At 32.3% G+C, this 19,912-nt stretch overlaps 2 protein-coding genes across 2 annotated transcripts; both read right to left on the reverse strand.

Annotated features, from left to right (window-relative positions):
• Window positions 1–11,133: 11,133 nt before the first annotated feature.
• Window positions 11,134–12,529, reverse strand: LOC136225450 (uncharacterized). Its single transcript, XM_066013450.1, has 2 exons — window positions 11,440–12,529; window positions 11,134–11,368 (listed from the first exon to the last, which is right to left on the reverse strand). Exons 1-2 carry the CDS (start codon window positions 12,298–12,300, stop codon window positions 11,339–11,341), a joined length of 891 nt encoding a protein of 296 aa, XP_065869522.1. The 5' UTR covers window positions 12,301–12,529; the 3' UTR covers window positions 11,134–11,338.
• A 2,405-nt stretch (window positions 12,530–14,934) lies between these two features.
• LOC136225682 (uncharacterized) lies at window positions 14,935–16,528 on the reverse strand. The gene is made up of 2 exons (XM_066013789.1): window positions 16,318–16,528; window positions 14,935–15,632 (listed from the first exon to the last, which is right to left on the reverse strand). Exons 1-2 carry the CDS (start codon window positions 16,432–16,434, stop codon window positions 15,108–15,110), a joined length of 642 nt encoding a protein of 213 aa, XP_065869861.1. The 5' UTR covers window positions 16,435–16,528; the 3' UTR covers window positions 14,935–15,107.
• Between the last annotated feature and the right edge of the window lie 3,384 nt (window positions 16,529–19,912).

The raw sequence follows: 19,912 nt of genomic DNA on the forward strand, positions 1-19,912 counted from the left end.
GTCCCAAGCCACGAGGTACCTAAAAGGTCTGTTACCTTTAAGCCGATTCCCTTTAACCATCCTAATGAGGATGGGGCAATGGTCAGAGTGGCGAAAAGGGAGATTAAGCACACTAACCTCAGGAAACCTACAGATAGCCGCAACATTGGCGTACACCTTATCCAGCCGGACAAACACACTATTTCTTTTCCAAGTAAACTTATGACCGGCAGCTCCCAGGTCCGAAAGACCACAAAGATCCATATTTTGCTTGTGATTCAGGCACCGGTTAACATAATGATTGCCCGCTCCTCTCTGATCGCTCAAAAGGGCAATGTCATTAAAGTCCCCAGCCACCAACCACGCCTCCACCATAATAGAGCTAACAGAATGAAGAATCTCCCACAGTCTTTTCCGATTAGATAAAACAGGATCGGCATAAACAAAGGTAACAAAGAAAGGTCTATTCCCAGGGAAGCAAACCTTACAATGGATGAATTGTTTGTCCAATGTAATAATATCAATCATGATTCGACCTGGCTTCCAAAAAAGCCAAATCCCCCCAGCCCGGCCAGTAGCCTCCGATCTGACACAATTCCAACTCTTAAACTTTCTAACCACCTCATCTGCTTTAGAACCACTGACTTTGGTTTCTAGAAGAACAAAGCAAGAGGGGTTAAATTGTCTAATGAGATCATTAACATGAATACGGGTTGCCTTGCTCGCCGTACCTCTAACATTCCAAACAAAGAAATCCATCAGAAAGGAAAGCAACCGACACAAGCCCATACCCTAATTCAGGTACTTATTCGGGGCTCCGGAGAGCCTAGCAGAAGAACCAGAAGGCCCCCTTTTGTCCCAAGAATCAACCCTACTAGGGAACTTCCTAGATTTAGCTTTAGGTTTGGGTTTCTTCATATTCATCTTAATCACACCTATAGTGTTACCAATAGGGACCTCCGTAGGAGGAGTCAGACTACTACCCTCTTTAAACAACCCCTTCCCTTTTGAAAGAAGAGACTGGCCTCCACTTTCATCCTCAGCATTGGGAACAATGAGGGGATTAGAAGCCTTACCCAGACTAGAAGCAGGCTCAGCAGATTCTAGACCTGGCATACTTAAATCAATTCGCTCATCAGAAGGATCCGAGCCTTGTTCTTCCTCCATGGCCAGAGCACCAAACCTAGACCCTGAACCAGAAGCTGACACCACACCAATCTCACTCCCCTTTTTGGTATCCGGTGGCTTGACCTTGATCTCAGGAACAATCTGGAGAGCAGTCATCTTCTGACTGATATCTGGAGACTGACTGGAACTAGCATTAGCACGTGGCTTCCTTCTCCCATTCCTCTTGGCTAGCATCCAAGGGCCAAAACTCCTTTCTTCCCCCAGGTTCTTCTCAACCCTACCCATACTAGGTTGCACTAACTCTTCCCCCACCATCCTTTTCCTAGGGCACCCCTCAAAGGTATGGCCATAAATACCGCATTCATAGCATATATTGTGTATACCTTCATACTCAATATGAAAAACCTTATTCTGAACACAGAATTGAGATAGAAGAGGCTTAGCGAGGTCAATATCTATACAGACCCTGGCAAATTTGCCCCTAACTGCCCCAATAGTAGGCTTATCAACATGGTGCACCTTTCCAACCAGGCTACCGATCTTGTTCAAGAATCTCTCACTGTAATATTCCAACGGAAGGCCTGGGAATCTGACCCAAGTAAGGATCCGATTCACCGAGCAATCATGGGGATCGAAGTTAGGGACCCAAGGTCTCAAAGCCAACACATGATTGGAGATAATATAGGGACCCCCATTAACAACAGCATTAAAATCCTCCGCCTTTGTAAATTTGATGACATAATAATCATTCTCAAGATCTGTGATGGTCACTTTCCCAACCTTAGCCCATTGGGCTTGGATTCTCTAGGCAAAGTAATTAAAACTGATCCTTTTTCCCAGAACAGTGACAATTAGAGCCAGTTTCCACTGTGACCTGAGAACACGTTTGTCCTCCGAGGAGAGACGAATTCTAGGACACAACGGGTTCTCTGGCTCTCCATCCTCCACATCAGAGTCAGAAAGGAAGTCATCAGAATTCTCCTCCAAAGTGTCTTCATCCATCAAGGGATCCTCCTCAACCACCCCTAACACCTTATCCCTCCAGGAGGTGGATCCCCTATTCTTTAGAGGAGCTAGGGTTTGTTGGCCAACAGAACCCGAGATAGGAACTGTCGAGGAGAAATCTTTCTGAGCAGAATGCTCAGCAAGTAAAACCGCCAATGCGTGAATGTCCTGTGAGGATAGAGTGGCCGGAGCCATCGGCATGGAAGGATCCGCCGGATGCAAACCAGACCCAGGCGCCACATGACCCGGCGCACTGGGCTCCACCGCACTGACGCCAACCCGCTGGGTATCCAGATCAGACCCAAGCTGCCGATCCGGCACACCCGCAACCAAAACCGGATCCCCGTCTGAAACTACCGGAACCCTAGCCCTAACCCGCTCAGCCTCTCCCTCGACGCCGCCCCCAATGCCCAAACCCTCACCGAACCAGCTCCCGTCCACCGGCCGAGACCGATCAGTCGATCGATCCCGCCTCCTCTCTCCACTCCGACGGCGGTAGCGGGCAAGCCCAACCGCCACCCCGTCGCTGCCCTCAACCCCCAGCCCAGGATCGGCAGAAACCATCTGCCCCGCCGTCCGAACACCATCCTCACCAGCCGACTCCCCCGCCGCACATCCCTTCCCTGCCGCCAGTCCACTCGCTCGTTCCCGTTCTCTCCCTTTCGCCATCCCTTGATTTGCACTCTTACCACCTACGCAGGCCGAACGCACCACCCTTCGCCTGCATACAACGCCCTAAAACCCCAAGATCGCCAGTCAAACGCCCTCGCCAGCCAATCGGGAGAGAAGGAAAACGCGAAAGTTGGACCCTGAGAAGTAAATCCCTAGATCGCCAGCCAATCGCCTAACCCCATTTATTTTATGTTACTAATATAAGATGCTATATTTTTTTGTGGTAATTAGTGTAAACAATTTATTAATACTAGTCGAAAACCCGTGCAATGCACGGGATATGAAACTTTTATATAATTTAGATAAATAAATAAATTAACATATTTACTTTTAAATAATTTTATATCATGCTATTATTAAATTACAAAAAACATGAAATCCTTTTTTTAGAATGAATTAATATACAATTGGTGCAAAATAATGAATAAAGATATCTGTATTTTATAATAGTGTCTGAAATTGACCCAAATTACCAACGTTATGGGTAAAATTGCTCTTAGCTACAAACGTTAGGGGCAAAATTGCACCATTTTAGACGTTAGGGGTAAAATTACTCCTGACCCAAAACGTTAGGGGTATTTTTGCACCTTAACCCTAAATTTATATTATGTATATTTGAAATTAATATATATTTTTTAATGATAATTCAAATTAAATTAATTTTAAAAATAATTGACTACTTGTTTATAGAATTTTAACTAAAGATAAATGACTTATTTATTTTTACAAAATTTAATGATTTGTACTTTTTAGGAATTTTAATACATTTTCATATTCCAAATATTCTGTGAAACAATAATAATAAAATAGCAGATTAATTAAGAAATATATTAGAATATAATAAAAAATCAAAAATTGAATTAAACTATAATTAAAATTAAATATTATATTTACGATACAAAAGAATTACAATATAGGTTAAACAAAAATTGAATTAAACTACAATTAAAATTAATATTATATCTACGATACAAAAGAATTACAATCTATGTTAAAATGAAAGCAACATCAATATATTATTCTATAAACTATTACAATCAATACTTTTCTAATGTTGCATATGAAGAAACTTTATCAATTCAATACGTTACATATAAAAAAAAAATTCGTAAGAATTAGTCACAAATTCATCTTGATGATAATTATTTTGGTTGATGGAATTTCATGATCACCAAGTATTTGAATTCAATTATTCATTCTGCTACAATAACCCAATATATCTAATTGAATCAGTTTAAGATAATGATTTCTCATATTTTCATCTCGTAATATCTCATCAAGACATTCGATCAATTTGTTCTTCATTCTTTCACTATATAGAATATCAGCCAGACTCGCAGATATCACTTATTTGACTTCATTAATATTTTCTAATAATTATATATTCTTGAATTTTGTAAGTAAGAAAAACAAACAAAAGAATTGAAAAAAAATGAAGAGACGAAAAAGATAATTAGGAGAGAACCATCTTCCTTTCGGGTTTTTTTTTGTTGAAAATAAGAGAGAATGTCGAGACATAAGCATATAAAGAGGAGAGTGAAAATATTTTTTGGCCATTAATTAAACATTTTATTTTTTCTTAATGAAGTATTAAGTCCATAAATTAATTTTAGTTAAATAGAATTAAATCACAATTGTAACCACTCAGTACACACAAAAAAACGTTTTATAATTAATATGTGAAATTAATTATATTAATTAGAATCATTATGCTCAACATTTGAGAATTTGAAGAGACTCAAATAATAATATTTTCTTAATTAATATTTTTCAATAATTTGTCCTATGATCATATTTCATTTTCATCTGTTAAAAACTCTTGAAATACTAACAATTTTGTACGAACCATAATATAATAGTTAAAAATTATATAAGTCAATGTTGCTAAATCAGTTATCTCAATATCCATAATTAATGTACATTTTTAGGATTTTAAGCATCAAAATTTATTTTTATTTACCTTGATTTTGAATTCGTATCTAGCATAATCTACATTCTTCAAGAATAAACATCTTATCAAGCGTATTAGACGCTTACAATTTCCTTGTCTAGAAAATTGGGAAAAAATAACTTCTTGATAAATAATAATAATAATAATATAACATAATTTATATTGAAATAAACTTCATTGTAAGTATAATATTCTAATATCTCTTTAATATTTTATTTAATATGTCTCAAACTTCAATGAACAACTATCGTGTGAAACTTTATATCTATTTGTACCAAAATGCATAAAAATAAAAAATACAATCCATATCAATTAGCTAAACTCAAACTAAAAAAATGAGTGGATTTCAACATGTTCCGAATTAGAAAAATTAATCTAACTTCAATTAAAACTAAAAATTGAGTTCATAAAAAGCCGAAAATCTAATTTTTAGCTAGAGTTAACAATCAAAACGATAACACCTAGGAACATATACTAAAAAAGAATGCAAATATACAAAATTTTTATTTTAGTCATTTTGAAAAATAAATTAGCTAAACTCAAACTAAAAAAATGAGTGGATTTCAACATGTTCCGAATTAGAAAAATTAATCTAACTTCAATTAAAACTAAAAATTGAGTTCATAAAAAGCTGAAAATCTAATTTTTAGTTAGAGTTAACAATCAAAACGATAACACCTAAGAACATATACTAAAAAAGAATGCAAATATACAAAATCTTTATTTTATTCATTTTGAAAAATAAATAAATAAAAAAGAAAACATGGATAAGGTAGCAAGAGGTATGGAATCTGGATAATGACAGAAATGGAATTTCATCTCTGAAAGATGAAACTATAACAACAATTGTTTAATAAAAATAAAACAACAGCACAATTGAGAAAGCCAAAAATTGGGTTCATATAAAGCCGAAAATCTAAATTTTAGTTAAGAGTTAGCAATCAGAACGATAACACCTAGCAACATATACTAAAAAAGAATACAAATTTACAAAATCTTTATTTTAGTTATTTTGAAAAAAAAGACAAATAAAAAAGAAAACATGGATAAGGTAGCGAGAGGTATGGAACCTGGGTAACGACAGAAATGAAATTTCATCTCTGAAAAATGAAACTATAACAACTATTGTTTAATAAAAAGAAAACAACAACACAATTGAGAACAAAAATAACTACAATATATGAAAACAAAATCGAATAATTACCTTGAGAAACATAAGAATTTCTTGTAATTTTTTACACTTTTGTGTTTTCCCGGTTTTAGTTGTTCATGCATCTTCTATTTCTGTCGGATTTCTTCAATTGAAGCTATCAGTTTGGAAAAAAAAAGACAAATAAAAAAGAAAACATGGATAAGATAGCGAGAGGTATAGAACCTGGGTAACAACAAAAATGAATCTGAAAGATGAAACTATAACAACTATTGTTTAATAAAAATAAAACAACAATATAATTGAGAACAAAATAACTACAACATATGAAAAAAATCGAATATTTACCTTCAGAAATATAATACTATCTATCGTGACCAATGAATATAATGGTGAAATACTATCTATCATGCTTTATATAGAAGTTTATTTGTGACTTTTGGATTTCCTTTGCTTTGTGTTTTTTCATCTTCCCGTAACTCTTGCTTTCTTTTATTATTTTAATTAATAGGCTAGTAATTATTTAATATATTATAAATATAAATTTTTTATTTTTAATTAATTAAATATTTATTTTTAATTAATTAAATATTTTTAATCTGATTTTTTACTACGTTGACAACTCATCAAAAAGACCTCTAAAACACTTCTTCTCATTTCTCTCTGCTTCCCTAATTATATATAGTATAGATTTTTTTTATCAAAAAAAAATTTATTAATATTTTTTCTATTAGTTCTTATCTATACTATGTGTTTTAAAGGTCTTTTTGATGAGTTGTCAACGTAGTAAAAAATTAGATTAAAAATATTTAATTAATTAAAAATAACAAATTTATATTTATAATATATTAAATAATTACTAGACTATTAATTAAAATAATAAAAGAAAGCAAGAGTTACGGGAAGATGAAAAAACACAAAGCAAAGGAAATCCAAAAGTCACAAATAAACTTCTATATAAAGCATGATAGATAGAATTCCATCATTATATTCATTGGTCACGATAGATAGTATTATATTTCTGAAGGTAAATGTTCGATTTTTTTCATATGTTGTAGTTATTTTGTTCTCAATTATTTTGTTGTTTTATTTCTATTAAACAATAGTTGTTATAGTTTCATCTTTCAGATTCATTTCTGTTGTTACCCAGGTTCTATACCTCTCGCTATCTTATCCATGTTTTCTTTTTTATTTATCTTTTTTTTCCAAACTGATAGCTTAAATTGAAGAAATCCGACAGAAATAGAAGATGCATGAACAACTAAAACCGGAAAACACAAGAGTGTCAAAAATTATAAGAAATTCTTATGTTTCTCAAGGTAATTATTCGATTTTTTTCATATGTTGTAGTTAATTTTGTTCTCAATTGTGTTGTTGTTTTCTTTTTATTAAACAATAGCTGTTATAGTTTCATTTTTCAGATATGAAATTCTATTTCTGTCGTTACCCAAGTTCCATATCGCTCGCTACATTATCCATGTTTTCTTTTTTATTTGTTTTTTTTTCAAAATGACTAAAATAAAGATTTTGTAAATTTGTATTCTTTTTTAGTATATGTTTCTAGGTGTTATCGTTTCGATTGCTAACTCTTAACTAAAATTTAGATTTTCGGCTTTATATGAACCCAATTTTTGGCTTTCTCAATTGTGCTGTTGTTTTATTTTTATTAAACAATTGTTGTTATAGTTTCATCTTTCAGAGATGAAATTCCATTTCTGTCATTATCCAGATTCCATACCTCTTGCTACCTTATCCATGTTTTCTTTTTTATTTATTTATTTTTCAAAATGACTAAAATAAAGATTTTGTATATTTGCATTCTTTTTTAGTATATGTTCCTAGGTGTTATCGTTTTGATTGTTAACTCTAACTAAAATTTAGATTTTTGGCTTTTTATGAACTCAATTTTTAGTTTTAATTGAAGTTAAATTAATTTTTCTAATTCGGAACATGTTGAAATCCACTCATTTTTTTAGTTTGAGTTTAGCTAATTGATATGGATTGTATTTTTTATTTTTATGCATTTTGGTACAAATAGATATAAAGTTTCACACGATAGTTGTTCATTGAAGTTTGAGATATATTAAATAAAATATTAAAGAGATATTAAAATATTATACTTACAATGAAGTTTATTCCAATATAAATTATATTATATTATTATTATTATTATCAAGAAATTATTTTTTTCCAATTTTCTAGACAAGGAGATTGTAAGCGTCTAATACGCTTGATAAGATGTTTATTCTTGAAGAATGTGGATTATGCTAGATACGAATTCAAAATCAAGGTAAATAAAAATAAATTTTGGTGCTCAAAATCCTAAAAATGTACATTAATTATGGATATTGAGATAATTGCTTTTGCAACATTGGCTTATATAATTTTAACTATTATATTATGGTTCGTACAAAATTGTTAGTATTTCAAGAGTTTTTAACATATGAAAATGAAATATGATCATAAGACAAATTATTGAAAAATATTAATTAAGAAAATATTATTATTTGAATCTCTTCAAATTCTCAAATGTTGAGCATAATGATTCTAATTAAAATAATTAATTTCACATATTAATTATAAAACATTTTTTTTACTGAGTGGTTACCATTGCGATTTAATTCTATTTAACTAAAATTAATTTATGGACTTAATACTTCATTAAGAAAAAATAAAATGTTTAATTAATGGGCAAAAAATATTTTCACTCTCCTCTTTATACGCTTATGTCTCGACATTCTCTCTTATTTTCAAAAAAAAAAAACCGAGAGGAAGATGGTCTTTTGTTTGTTTTTCTTACTTACAAAATTCAAGAATATATAATTATTAGAAAATATTAATGAAGTCAAATAAGTGATATCTGCGAGTATGGCTGATATTCTATATAGTGAAAGAATGAAGAACAAATTGATCGAATGTCTTGATGAGATATTACGAGATGAAAATATGAGAAATCATCATCTTAAACTGATTCAATTAGATATATTGTGTTATTGTAGCAGAATGAATAATTGAATTTGAATACTTGGTGATCATGAAATTCCATCAACCAAAATAATTATCATCAAGATGAATTTGTGACTAATTCTTACGAATTTTATTTTTTTTATATGTAACATATTGAATTCATAAAGTTTTTTCATATGCAACATTAGAAAAGTATTGATTGTAATAGTTTATTGAATAATATATTGATGTTGCTTCCATTTTAACATAGATTGTAATTCTTTTATATCGTAGATATAATATTTAATTTTAATTGTAGTTTAATTTAATTTTTATTTAACCTATATTGTAATTCTTTTGTATCGTAAATATAATATTTAATTTTAATTATAGTTTAATTCAATTTTTGGTTTTTTTATTATATTCTAATATATTTCTTAATTAATCTGCTATTTTTATTATTATTGTTTCACGTAATATTTGGAATATGAAAATGTATTAAAATTCCTAAAAAGTACAAATCATTGAATTTTGTAAAAATAAATAAATCACTCATCTTTAGTTAAAATTCTATAAAAAAAGTAGTCAATTATTTTTAAAATTAATTTAATTTGAATTATCATTAAAAAATATATATTAATTTTAAATATACCAAATATAAATTTTTTCATAGCATGATATAAAATTATTTAAAAATAAATATGTCAATTTATTTATTTATCTAAATTATATAAAAGTTTCATACTCCGTGCATCGCACGAGTTTTCGACTAGTTATGTATTAATTTAGAAGTCAAATTTTAAATTCAACTTTACCTCAAATTGTATTGTTGAAAACGAAAAACACGGGTCATCTTTGTGAATCTTTTATTTTTCATTATAATTTCTTTTTTTTTTGGACTCTTCACTATAATTTCTTTAATTGTTAAATATATACATTCAAAAATTGAATAGAAAAAAATTATTATTATTTGTTATCTTTTAAAAATAATATCATTAAATAAATAAATATCAAAACACATTAAATTTAGGGTTGTAATCGAACCGAGCCTTTGTCAGAAAATTGACGAGTTCGAGATCAATATTCTATTCGTAAGTTGTTCATGAATTGTTCGCGAGCTTTGCTTATGAATAGTTCATTAACCCAGTTCATGAATTTCGCTCGCAAACAACTCATTAATTATGTTGACTAATTATATTAATTTGAAATTTCTTTAACACAAAACTACATGCTCTTGAAATCTATAAAACTAAAGTTTAGATAAAACTACGTTTTTTACATTTCTCCTTATAGAAATATTATTATTAAAAAAAATCGAACCAAAACTTGCTCACGAGCATGTTCATAAACATTATAATGGGCTTGCTCATGAACTTGTTCATGAGCCTATAATCGAGTCTGCTCGCGAACTTTCGAACTGAGTTTCACCATGCTCAAGTTTGACTAGTTTACAAATCGAACCGAACACAATCAAACTTTTATCAAACCAAATATCCAACCACTCATGAACAGTTCGGCTCATTTACGGCGCTACCTTGAACTATTAAATTTTTCGAAATTAAGGTCCTTATTTTTGCTTTTACTTTCCACACACATTAAAACTTCCACTAGCATTTTAAACTAGTAATTTTTACTTTTCAAACCTATTGAAACTTTCATCACTATTTCAGGTAAGGTAACAGAGTTGTTAGTAAATGGACTCAATGCGTGTGAAAATTGAACATTAGAGGCTTAATTCTTAAAACTTCAACAATTTCATATAGAAATTCCTGCACATTTGGCGATACCATACGTGTTGATATCAGATGAAATGGAGTCCTTATATTTCAAGGAGCATGTAGTTAGTTTAAAGATAGTTCAAGATAGTCGAACCTTCTATGGCTTTTGCTTTGAAGGCACAGCCAATTTACAAATACTCCATCAAAAAAACACAAGATTAAGTTAACTAACGAGAGAATCAACTAATTATTATTCTGTTCTGCAATAATCTGATTTCCCAAGTGGACAAGAACATTACAATTGGAAATCTCTGAAATAATAATGAGAATTAGAAATTACAGATACAAGCATTTTGCAGAATTCAAGTTATAGCTTCAATTACTATAATCAAGCAAATGTTGTGTTGTGCTACATTATTGATGGAATCTGTAACTAAGTTTCTATGGATGTAACCAAAGCTTTCTCTATATCACATGAAAAATTGATAGCTCTTCACTCTGCAATGCATATGCTTCTTCGGACATTTTAAATAGCTCGACAAAGATTTTATGGAACAACAAATTGGCAGTCATCAACAAGTGAGTAAATAACAAAATTTCCTATCACAGCCAATGTTGTATACAGAAACTGTTGCCTATGAACCCTGACTAGCCGCATATAAATCTCCGGTTTCATGTGAATAAGGACTTACATACTTGTTTATGAACTCTGCATCAGTGATCTTTGCAAATCGAGCCAAAGAAGGTTTTATCTTCAGCAAATTCTTGCTCTGAAGAGCCTTGATCACTCTAAGTCGGGGCTTTAACCTCTTCTCCACACTGTAAGATAGCAACAGTGGATTGTTAGCAATATAAGAGATGTCCTCAACACTTAGCAACAGCTCTGTTACCTCTTTAATCTTTCTTTCTGATACACAAAATGCTTGAGGTGTTCGCCTAAAAGCAACCAAAATATTCTGCTCTGAAAACCCCAAATCCCTAAAGAGTTTCAACTTCAACTCCCAATTCTCTCTAGTCATAGAACTCATCACCCTAACAGCTTCAATAAACATCTTTGATTTCCTATCAACACCCATCTCATCAACTCTTTGAACAATACACCTTAACTTCTCTGGCTCCACAACATAATTCAATGGAAATCGACAAACATATGCAGAAATCTGCAAGGAACAAATCCCACAACTCTTCATGTATTCTAAGTTAGGAAGCAGTGTCCTATTCAAATCATATCCCCGAAACCTACCACCTGAGTTCTTTAACAGCATACAAATATCAGCATTAGGTCCCAAAACATTCTTTAACCCTAAAATACAATTCCGGAGCCTGTCAGCACTACTCCTCAGTAACCACGGAGAAGTAGAAATAATATTAGCAAAATCAGTGAAATGAAATCCCAAGTCCTGAAAAACCTTGATTTTAGGCTTAATACTTTTCTCAAGTTTGGCAGAAAGAACATTGGGTGCTTTTTGTACAACAGATTCTATCTGATTCTTAGAAAACCCAATTTCCTTGAGAAAATTTAGAACGGACTCAGCATTTTGGGGGTTTTTGAGGTACTCGGTCGATGAGGAGGAGGAAACATTTGCAGCACATTCGGGGGAGAATTGTTGATGATTAACTAAGTAATCGAATATTGTAATTTTGGGGGTTGAAGTGGAGAAGGAAACGAGAGATAAATGTGCTAAGTCTGGAAATTTATGGAGATTAAGAGAGCACTTCAAAGAAAGTATTCTACACATCCAGGGATGCATCTTTCTTGGGGGAATTAAGAATTTAATGAGATTTGAAACTAAAAACCCTAAAAAAGTATACGATCGAACAGTGTAGAAAAAGTTGAGAAATTCAAATGAATCATACCTGAACGTGGTTTCCGTAGTCTGATAAACCCTAGCTAGCTAGAACTTAAAAAGCCTTGATCCGTAGAAAAACTTCAGAAATTCAAATGAATCATGGGAGATTGATTGTGCCATTGGAAAGCCTTAATCTGGAAAAGCCCATTTCGACATACTTTAACATGGATGAGTCCATGTTTGTCTTGAACTGTGATTATCTGTTTTGTTTTCTGAATTGGGCCATTTGAATTCTTTAGATAAATGTGAACTTCTCAGAAAATTACCAAAAATTTAAATAAAATTATTTCATACTAGCATTTCTTTAAAATGTTAAAAAAAAATTCTACAAAAATACACATCTCTTTACACTTTCGAAAACAATGGCCCTGTTTGGGAATTAGCTGTTAGCTGATTACATTAGCTGATTTGATTAGCTATTTGTGTAGACCTGTTTGATAAAAATTAGCTAATTGATAATAGCGGTTTGTGCAAAAAGACGAATAAGGGCATTTCTTTTTTTAATATTGGAGGAGGAGTCTATCTTTTAGGGTTAAAGAAGTCCATTAATTTTAATATTGCAAAATGCTAATTGAAAAAACTCCTAAAATGAGCTTTTTCTAAATTAGCGTTTTCATCCTAAAACTCTCTCCCAAACCTCTCTCCACCAAACACTCCAATCAGCGGTTTCAGTGATCAAACCGCTAAAGTTGGTCAAAACCGCTCTTTTTATCCCAAAACGCTCTTTACCAAACAGAGCCAATATTTTGTTCTTTTTTGTGTTTTTATATTATTATGCGTTCCATACCACTGATAAGATTTCTTTTACATTTGTTTTGTCTTTGTCGCCAAATTTTTTTCATTACGACCAGAATTGATTTATTTAAACAACTTATAGTCAGTGCAACATAAATTATAAAATAGACGTGATTTCAATAGGATCAGTGCAAATCCGTTTATCTCAAAGTGGTTTCAACGGGTAAAACTTGGATTGCAATTTTATTTTATGGTGTATATTTGTAATATTTTGTGTTTTTAAATTAATTGTGTAAAAAACCTTACTGAAATTTAGATCCACTTCTTAGTTTGAGGAGATATGATAAAATAAAATGTGAATGGGTTATTTAGTTGATAGATATGATCTAGTAACATTATTTATGTATTATCTGTCATGCTCTTGATTCTTAGGCCTACTGAATTTATTTATTTTCATCCGCATTATTCACATTAATTGATTTCTACTTAAATTAAAATTCAATATGCGAGCTTCTGATACGAAAACACGATTTATAGAGACAATCCGACTGACACAACATGATTGACACGTAGATCATTCTTCAAGCTTTTACATCATATACAACCATATGAAACACATACATGAGATAATACGATCTTGACACAAAACACAAAATTATCACGTGTGGATATGTACCAAACTACCAAAAGTGTGGAGTTGTTGCCATTTACCTCATCATTTTTCCTAACTTTTGAGTGGTGTAATGTGCTTGTTGTATGGTATGTCTATGAATGATAATAGATTCTAAGAGGGCGTTTATTTACTCAGTTTTTTTCCATTTTGTTTGTCTTTTCATATTAAAATAAAAGTTTTAGGTATTTAGTTATGGAACTGATTGTCTTTTATATATTAGTTTTTTCCAAAAACATAAATCTCTATTTTTCCAACAGCAAACAATAATAACAATAAGCGCAACTAAATTTGTATAAATTGTAATGATTATGAAAGATTATTCTTAAAAAAATTAGTTTATTACTCTAACTCTTGTCAAGCTGCAAATTGGTAATTGATGGATTGATAGTGCAAAAATGCTCTCTGCATCAATAATGACATCCTGTTTTATCTTCTAGTGTTCTGTTATAACCAATTGGAATGGTATGCAATAATAAGTTAATATCAATTGTTTACAAAATTGAACTCCTTCATAAATTGGTTCGGTTCCTAACATTTTACTAGTTAACAAATATTTCAGTAATATAGTCACTATTTACAGAACACACTTTTTGATTAGAGAAGTGACGGATCTAGGATTCACCGAAAGGGGTGTCTATCGTAATTTATGAATGCTAAATTAATGTTTTTTTTTTGTGTTTTTACCTAAAAAAAATTAAAGTCTTATTGGTCGTTTCTATAAAAATTTGGCGTTTTTCGACAACTAGTGGATGCTCAAGCCCTCTTAAACCTAGATCTGGTAATTATCGTGTTCGTGTCGTGTCATATCGTTTTCGGATTCGTGTTAAAAAGAGTAAACTCAAACCCAACCTAAAAACTTTCATGTCGCAATCCTGTTAACATGTTCAGATTAGTGTCGATTCTGTGTCGTGTTTTCAACCCAAAAATGACACAAAGCCCAAATATTCAAATTGCTTTGCCACCTCTACCTAAAGCCCCCCTAAATCCGTCCCCGACTAGAGTACAAACCGGTAGTTGATGGCTTAATACTTATTGTTGGAACGGAAAAAGGCAATGAGCAGCAATTGCTAGATGCAAGATACCTACCAGAAGTTTTGATGGTGTGTTTGCTATATAAGTTATAACTAGATAGAATAGAAGTTTTTCCATTGCATAAAGCATTCATTTTACAGAATTGAAGTTATAGCTTCAATAACCCCAAACAAGCAAATGTTGTCCTGTGCTACATGCTTGATGAAATCTGCATAATGGATCACAAAATTTCCTATCTAAGCCAATGGTGTAACACAACATTTGTTGGCTATGAATCCTGACTAGCAGCATATAGACTTACTACTTCATTTGAATAAGGACTTACATACTTGTTTATGAACTCTGCATCAGGGATCGCTAAAAATCGAGCCAAAGAAGGTTTTTTCTTAAGCAACTCCTTGCTCTGAAGGGCCTCGAGCACTCTAAGTCGGGGCTTTAATCTCTTCTCCACACTATTAGTAAGTAACGTTGGGCTGCTAACAATATAAGGGATGTCCTCAACACTTAGCAACAGCAATGTTACCTCTTTAATCTTCCTTTCTGATGCACCAAATACGTGAGGTGCTCGCCTGAAAGCAACCAAAATATTCTGCTCTGAAAAACCAAGCTCCTTAAAGAGTTTCAACTTCAGCTCCCAATTCTCTCTACTAATACAACTCAGTACCCTAACAGCTTCAATAAACATCTTAGATTTCCTATCAACACCCATCTCATCTACTCTTTTAACAGTAAGCTCTAACCTCTCTGGCTTGCATATAAAAAACAATGGATGGCGACAAACATATCTAGCAATCTGCAAGGAGCAAATCCCACAACTCTTGAAATATTCTACGTTAGGCAAAAATGTCCTCACCAAATCATGCATCAGAAACTTCCCACCCCCAAAATTCTTTAAGAACCTACAAATATCAGCATTAGGTCCCAAAACATTCTTTAACCTTAAAATAGAGAGCCCAAGCCTATCAGCACTACTAGTCAAAAACCATGGAGAAGTAGAAATAAAATTAGCAAAGTCAGTGGACTGAAACCCCAAGTCCTGAAAAACCTTGATTTTAGGCTTGATACTTTTCTCAAGATTAGCAGAAAGAATCCGTGGTACTTTTAGGACCAAAGCTTCAATCTGATCCTTAGAAAACCCAATTTCGTTGAGAAAATTTAGAACGGAATCAGCATTTTGGGGTTTGTTGAGGAATTTGGTAGATGATGACGAGGAAATATTTGCAGCGGATTGGGGGGAGAATTGTTGATGTTTAACTAAGTAATCGAATATTGAAATTTTGGGGGTTGAAGTGGAGAAGGAAACGAGAGATGTATGTGCAATGACTGGAAATTTGTGGAGATTAAGAGAGTACCTCAAAGAAGGTATTCTGCAAATCCAGGGAGGCATCTTTCTTGGAGGAATTCGAAGCTAAAACCCCGCAAAAAAATAGACGATCGAACAGTGTAGAAAAATTTCCAAAAATTCAAATCCATCGTACCTGAAAGTCGTTTCGGTAATCTGATAATCCCTTCCCTAGCTGGAGCCTCGAATCGGAGCAAAGAGAGAGATTTGGGGTATCGGAAAGCTTTCGTCTCGAAAGCCCATTTCCTAACATGGTTGTTAATCCATGTGTATCTTGAACTGTGATCTCAGTATTTTGAATTGGGCCATCTCTCTAGATAAAAAGTTCAACTTAACTGGGATCTAAAGTTTTTTCTTTCTCTTTTTTATACGAAGTATGGATATATTGCTAGTAAAATTTCACATATGGAGCAATTTTAGATTAAAAAAAAAAAAAAAAATATATATATATATATATATATATATATAGAATTCAAGTAAAAAAACTCAACTTATATAGGCTGAATTTTTCTTTTTTTCTTTAACCGTAAAAAAAATTTATAACCCCTAATTTGTTAGGGTGTGTAATCAACACCTTATATATAAAGACGGAGTGATATACGGAATATTGTATAAAGATTTTAGGTTTAATACATCAGGAGCTCCAACTTGATTTAAAAAATCCATTGATTTCTTATCAGTTTTCTAAACTTGTTGATCACTTTAATTTGTTTAAAGTGTTCTATTACCCTCATAATCTTGCTTACAATAATATAAGTGATATATATTTTAATCCGTCCAAATTCAATCATTTTATGTCACGTGGACTTAGAAAGTTAATCATATCATGAAGCTAACAAGACTTTTTATAAGTTTATAGAATCAATCAACTTATTGCTAAGTTGAAAAGACTACTAATATATTGAGAAAAGATGTTATTTTGATTTAAAGTATAGGAAAAAATGCTTTCTACATATTTGCAACTTATATGATTAGTTGTTGAATGTGATTTCAATAAAAAAAAAAAAAAGGAAAAGTTTAAATAAAACCCTTATGGTTTCACTAATTTTTAGATAAAGGACTGAGGTTTCGCACTTTTAATAATGCTATTAAAACTATCTTTAACGACTTGAAAATCAAAATTTTCAAGAATTAAAGTTGTTCAATGTCATATTTTCTATGGAACTACATTTTCGATTTTAAATCATCTTTTTTGGAACTTTCTCTCTCTAAATATTAGCTTTCTCTCTTTACCAAACATCATCTAAATAATCTCGAAATAAAAAAGTTGAAGAATTAAAGTTGCTTAGAATGTTAGTAGTTCTTAAAATATGTCATTTTTGAAGTTGTTAAGGGTGATTTTAATAGAATCAATCCAAAAAATCCTTATTTTGCTAAAGTTGAAAAGCTCAGTACTCGTTTTGACAAAAAGTAAACCACAGTCCTTTATCTGAAAATTAGTGAAACCACAGGAGTTTTATTTGAACTTTACCCTAAAAAAAATTATGTCCAAAATTATGTATATGGCATGCCATCTGGCATCTCCATGCTTTGTGGTTATAATCATGAGCTACAACTATGATGAGATTAGGATTTCTAAATTTGCAGAACAATTGTGATTATGATTGACAGATATGTACAGTGGCGGAACCTATCTCAAATAGAAATAAACATTTTTAACCATCTTATCTATCTTTAAAAGTTGAAATAATACTAAACAGAGTCAATATAATTCTCTCCGCCACTGGATATGTACATAAACATAAAAAAAACATAAGATTCTTGACTAAGTATATTGATGTACAATTCTATATTTTTGAATACTGATCTACTTGTAATTATTCAGGAGCTACAAGTTGTCAATTGAAGGAATGTTGCCAAACTCTTCCTCTGCCATATTGAATAAATCTCTCATCATTTCATTATTAAGATATTGCAAAGGAAGCACAAAACTTTTTTTGATCAAATCGTTTTCGAAATCCTGGAACTTTCTAGCTTCTGTCAGTGAAGTGGATCCAGACTACCGGCGGTAAGATATTTCCTAAGAAGTTTGTAGCACAAATTTGTTTGTTTGTTTCTTACTTTAATTAGACTTTGATAAGAAATAAAATACATTACAAAGTTTAATATATGTCATTGTTTGAAACTTTTCTCCGAGCATGTCTTTTCCGATCACAAGTATCATATATTGTTCTGGAATCTCGACAATAACTTGATTGTTTTTCTTTATAAATATTTTAAACTCATATGAAATATGTTATAAGGCTTTTCTATTTTTTATGCTACTTATTCTATGCATGTATGAAGAATTTGGTTAAAGCTCATTAGAAGTTCGATAAAAGCTCGGCTCGGTCAAAGCTCGTCAAAGCTCAATTCGAGAGGGCTCGGCTCGATATATTAACGAGCCAATACCGAGCTTATCTAAGGTTCGGCTCGGTTGCACCCCTAATCACTAACATACTTGGCCTGACCCCTGTTTCATATATCGAATTTCAATTCCCAAAAAATACTCTACACAACCCAAATTTCTGATGGGAAATTCTCGTCCAATACAAGCAATATTTTGCATTATCCGAATAGGTTGTGTACATGTTACAAGGATACGATCAACATATGCTTCTTCTATGGCTGATCAAGGAAAACTGAGATTAAACTGAGATTAAATTTATTGTAGCACAATCATTAAATGTCAAACATATATATAATGTTAAATGTCACAAATGTCAAACACACATATATATATATATTATGGCTCCTCCTATTATTGTACTCCCAATATAGAAACAGCTGAATACCAGACCTGGGAGCCCTGTTTTACTAAAGCAACGATTTAACACTTTAAGAAGATAAACCACCACATTCAAACACAAGAAAAGAAAAACATAACTAGTGCAATAAATCAAGCAACTTGTTGATGAAAGTGTCAAGATAGGTTTGTTACATATCTTTATCCAGTATAAACTTTCTCCATCTAGCATGATTGCTCTTTATCATCAACCCCACTTCACTCTCCAGGCTCGTTACAGATATGATAGCATTGCTCAAGCTCTCCTTTGAAATCCACCCGTTTTCTTGCCTCTTCACTTCAACTGCAACTTTCAATTCTTCCACCATTACCATGGAGTGCACATCATAATCAAAACGCGGTGGAACAAGAACTATCTGGCAATGGCTCGCCATAGATTCCCACATAGAACTCGAGCCGCCATGGCTAACGAAGCACCCAACAGACGGATGGTTCAGTATCTGTTCCTGTGGAACCCATCCTCCATGTACCAGACCTCTTTCTTGAACCCTTTGTTCAAACCCATCAGGCAATGCTTCTTCCATGGTTGAACAGTCATTTGGTTTAGATAATGCAGCAAGAAATGGCAGCCCAGATAACTCGAACCCGAAAAGTAGTTCTTGGAACTGGTCCTTTTGTAGCATGCTTTGGCTCCCAAATGCACAGAACACCACAGAACCTGGTTGAAACTTGTTCAGCCATTTTTCCCATTTCTCCTCTACTGGTACTTCAGCTTTTTCCGGCAGGAGAGGCCCTGTTAACAGAACTGGCTTTGAGAAATGCTGTGCAAGGTGATCAACAAAAGGCGCTTCGATTTCATAGCAAGTCTTATATGCTAAAGCATCACTCTCTTCTGCAGCAGTGTGCATCCTCTCATAAAAAGATAACCCACTACCAAACTCCACAGCTGGTTTAACAGATGACTCATTCTTCTTTATCAATTCTTCACATTTCATGCCTCTAATCA

Source organism: Euphorbia lathyris, chromosome 4, assembly GCF_963576675.1.
Source record: "Euphorbia lathyris chromosome 4, ddEupLath1.1, whole genome shotgun sequence".
NCBI lineage: Eukaryota > Viridiplantae > Streptophyta > Magnoliopsida > Malpighiales > Euphorbiaceae > Euphorbia > Euphorbia lathyris.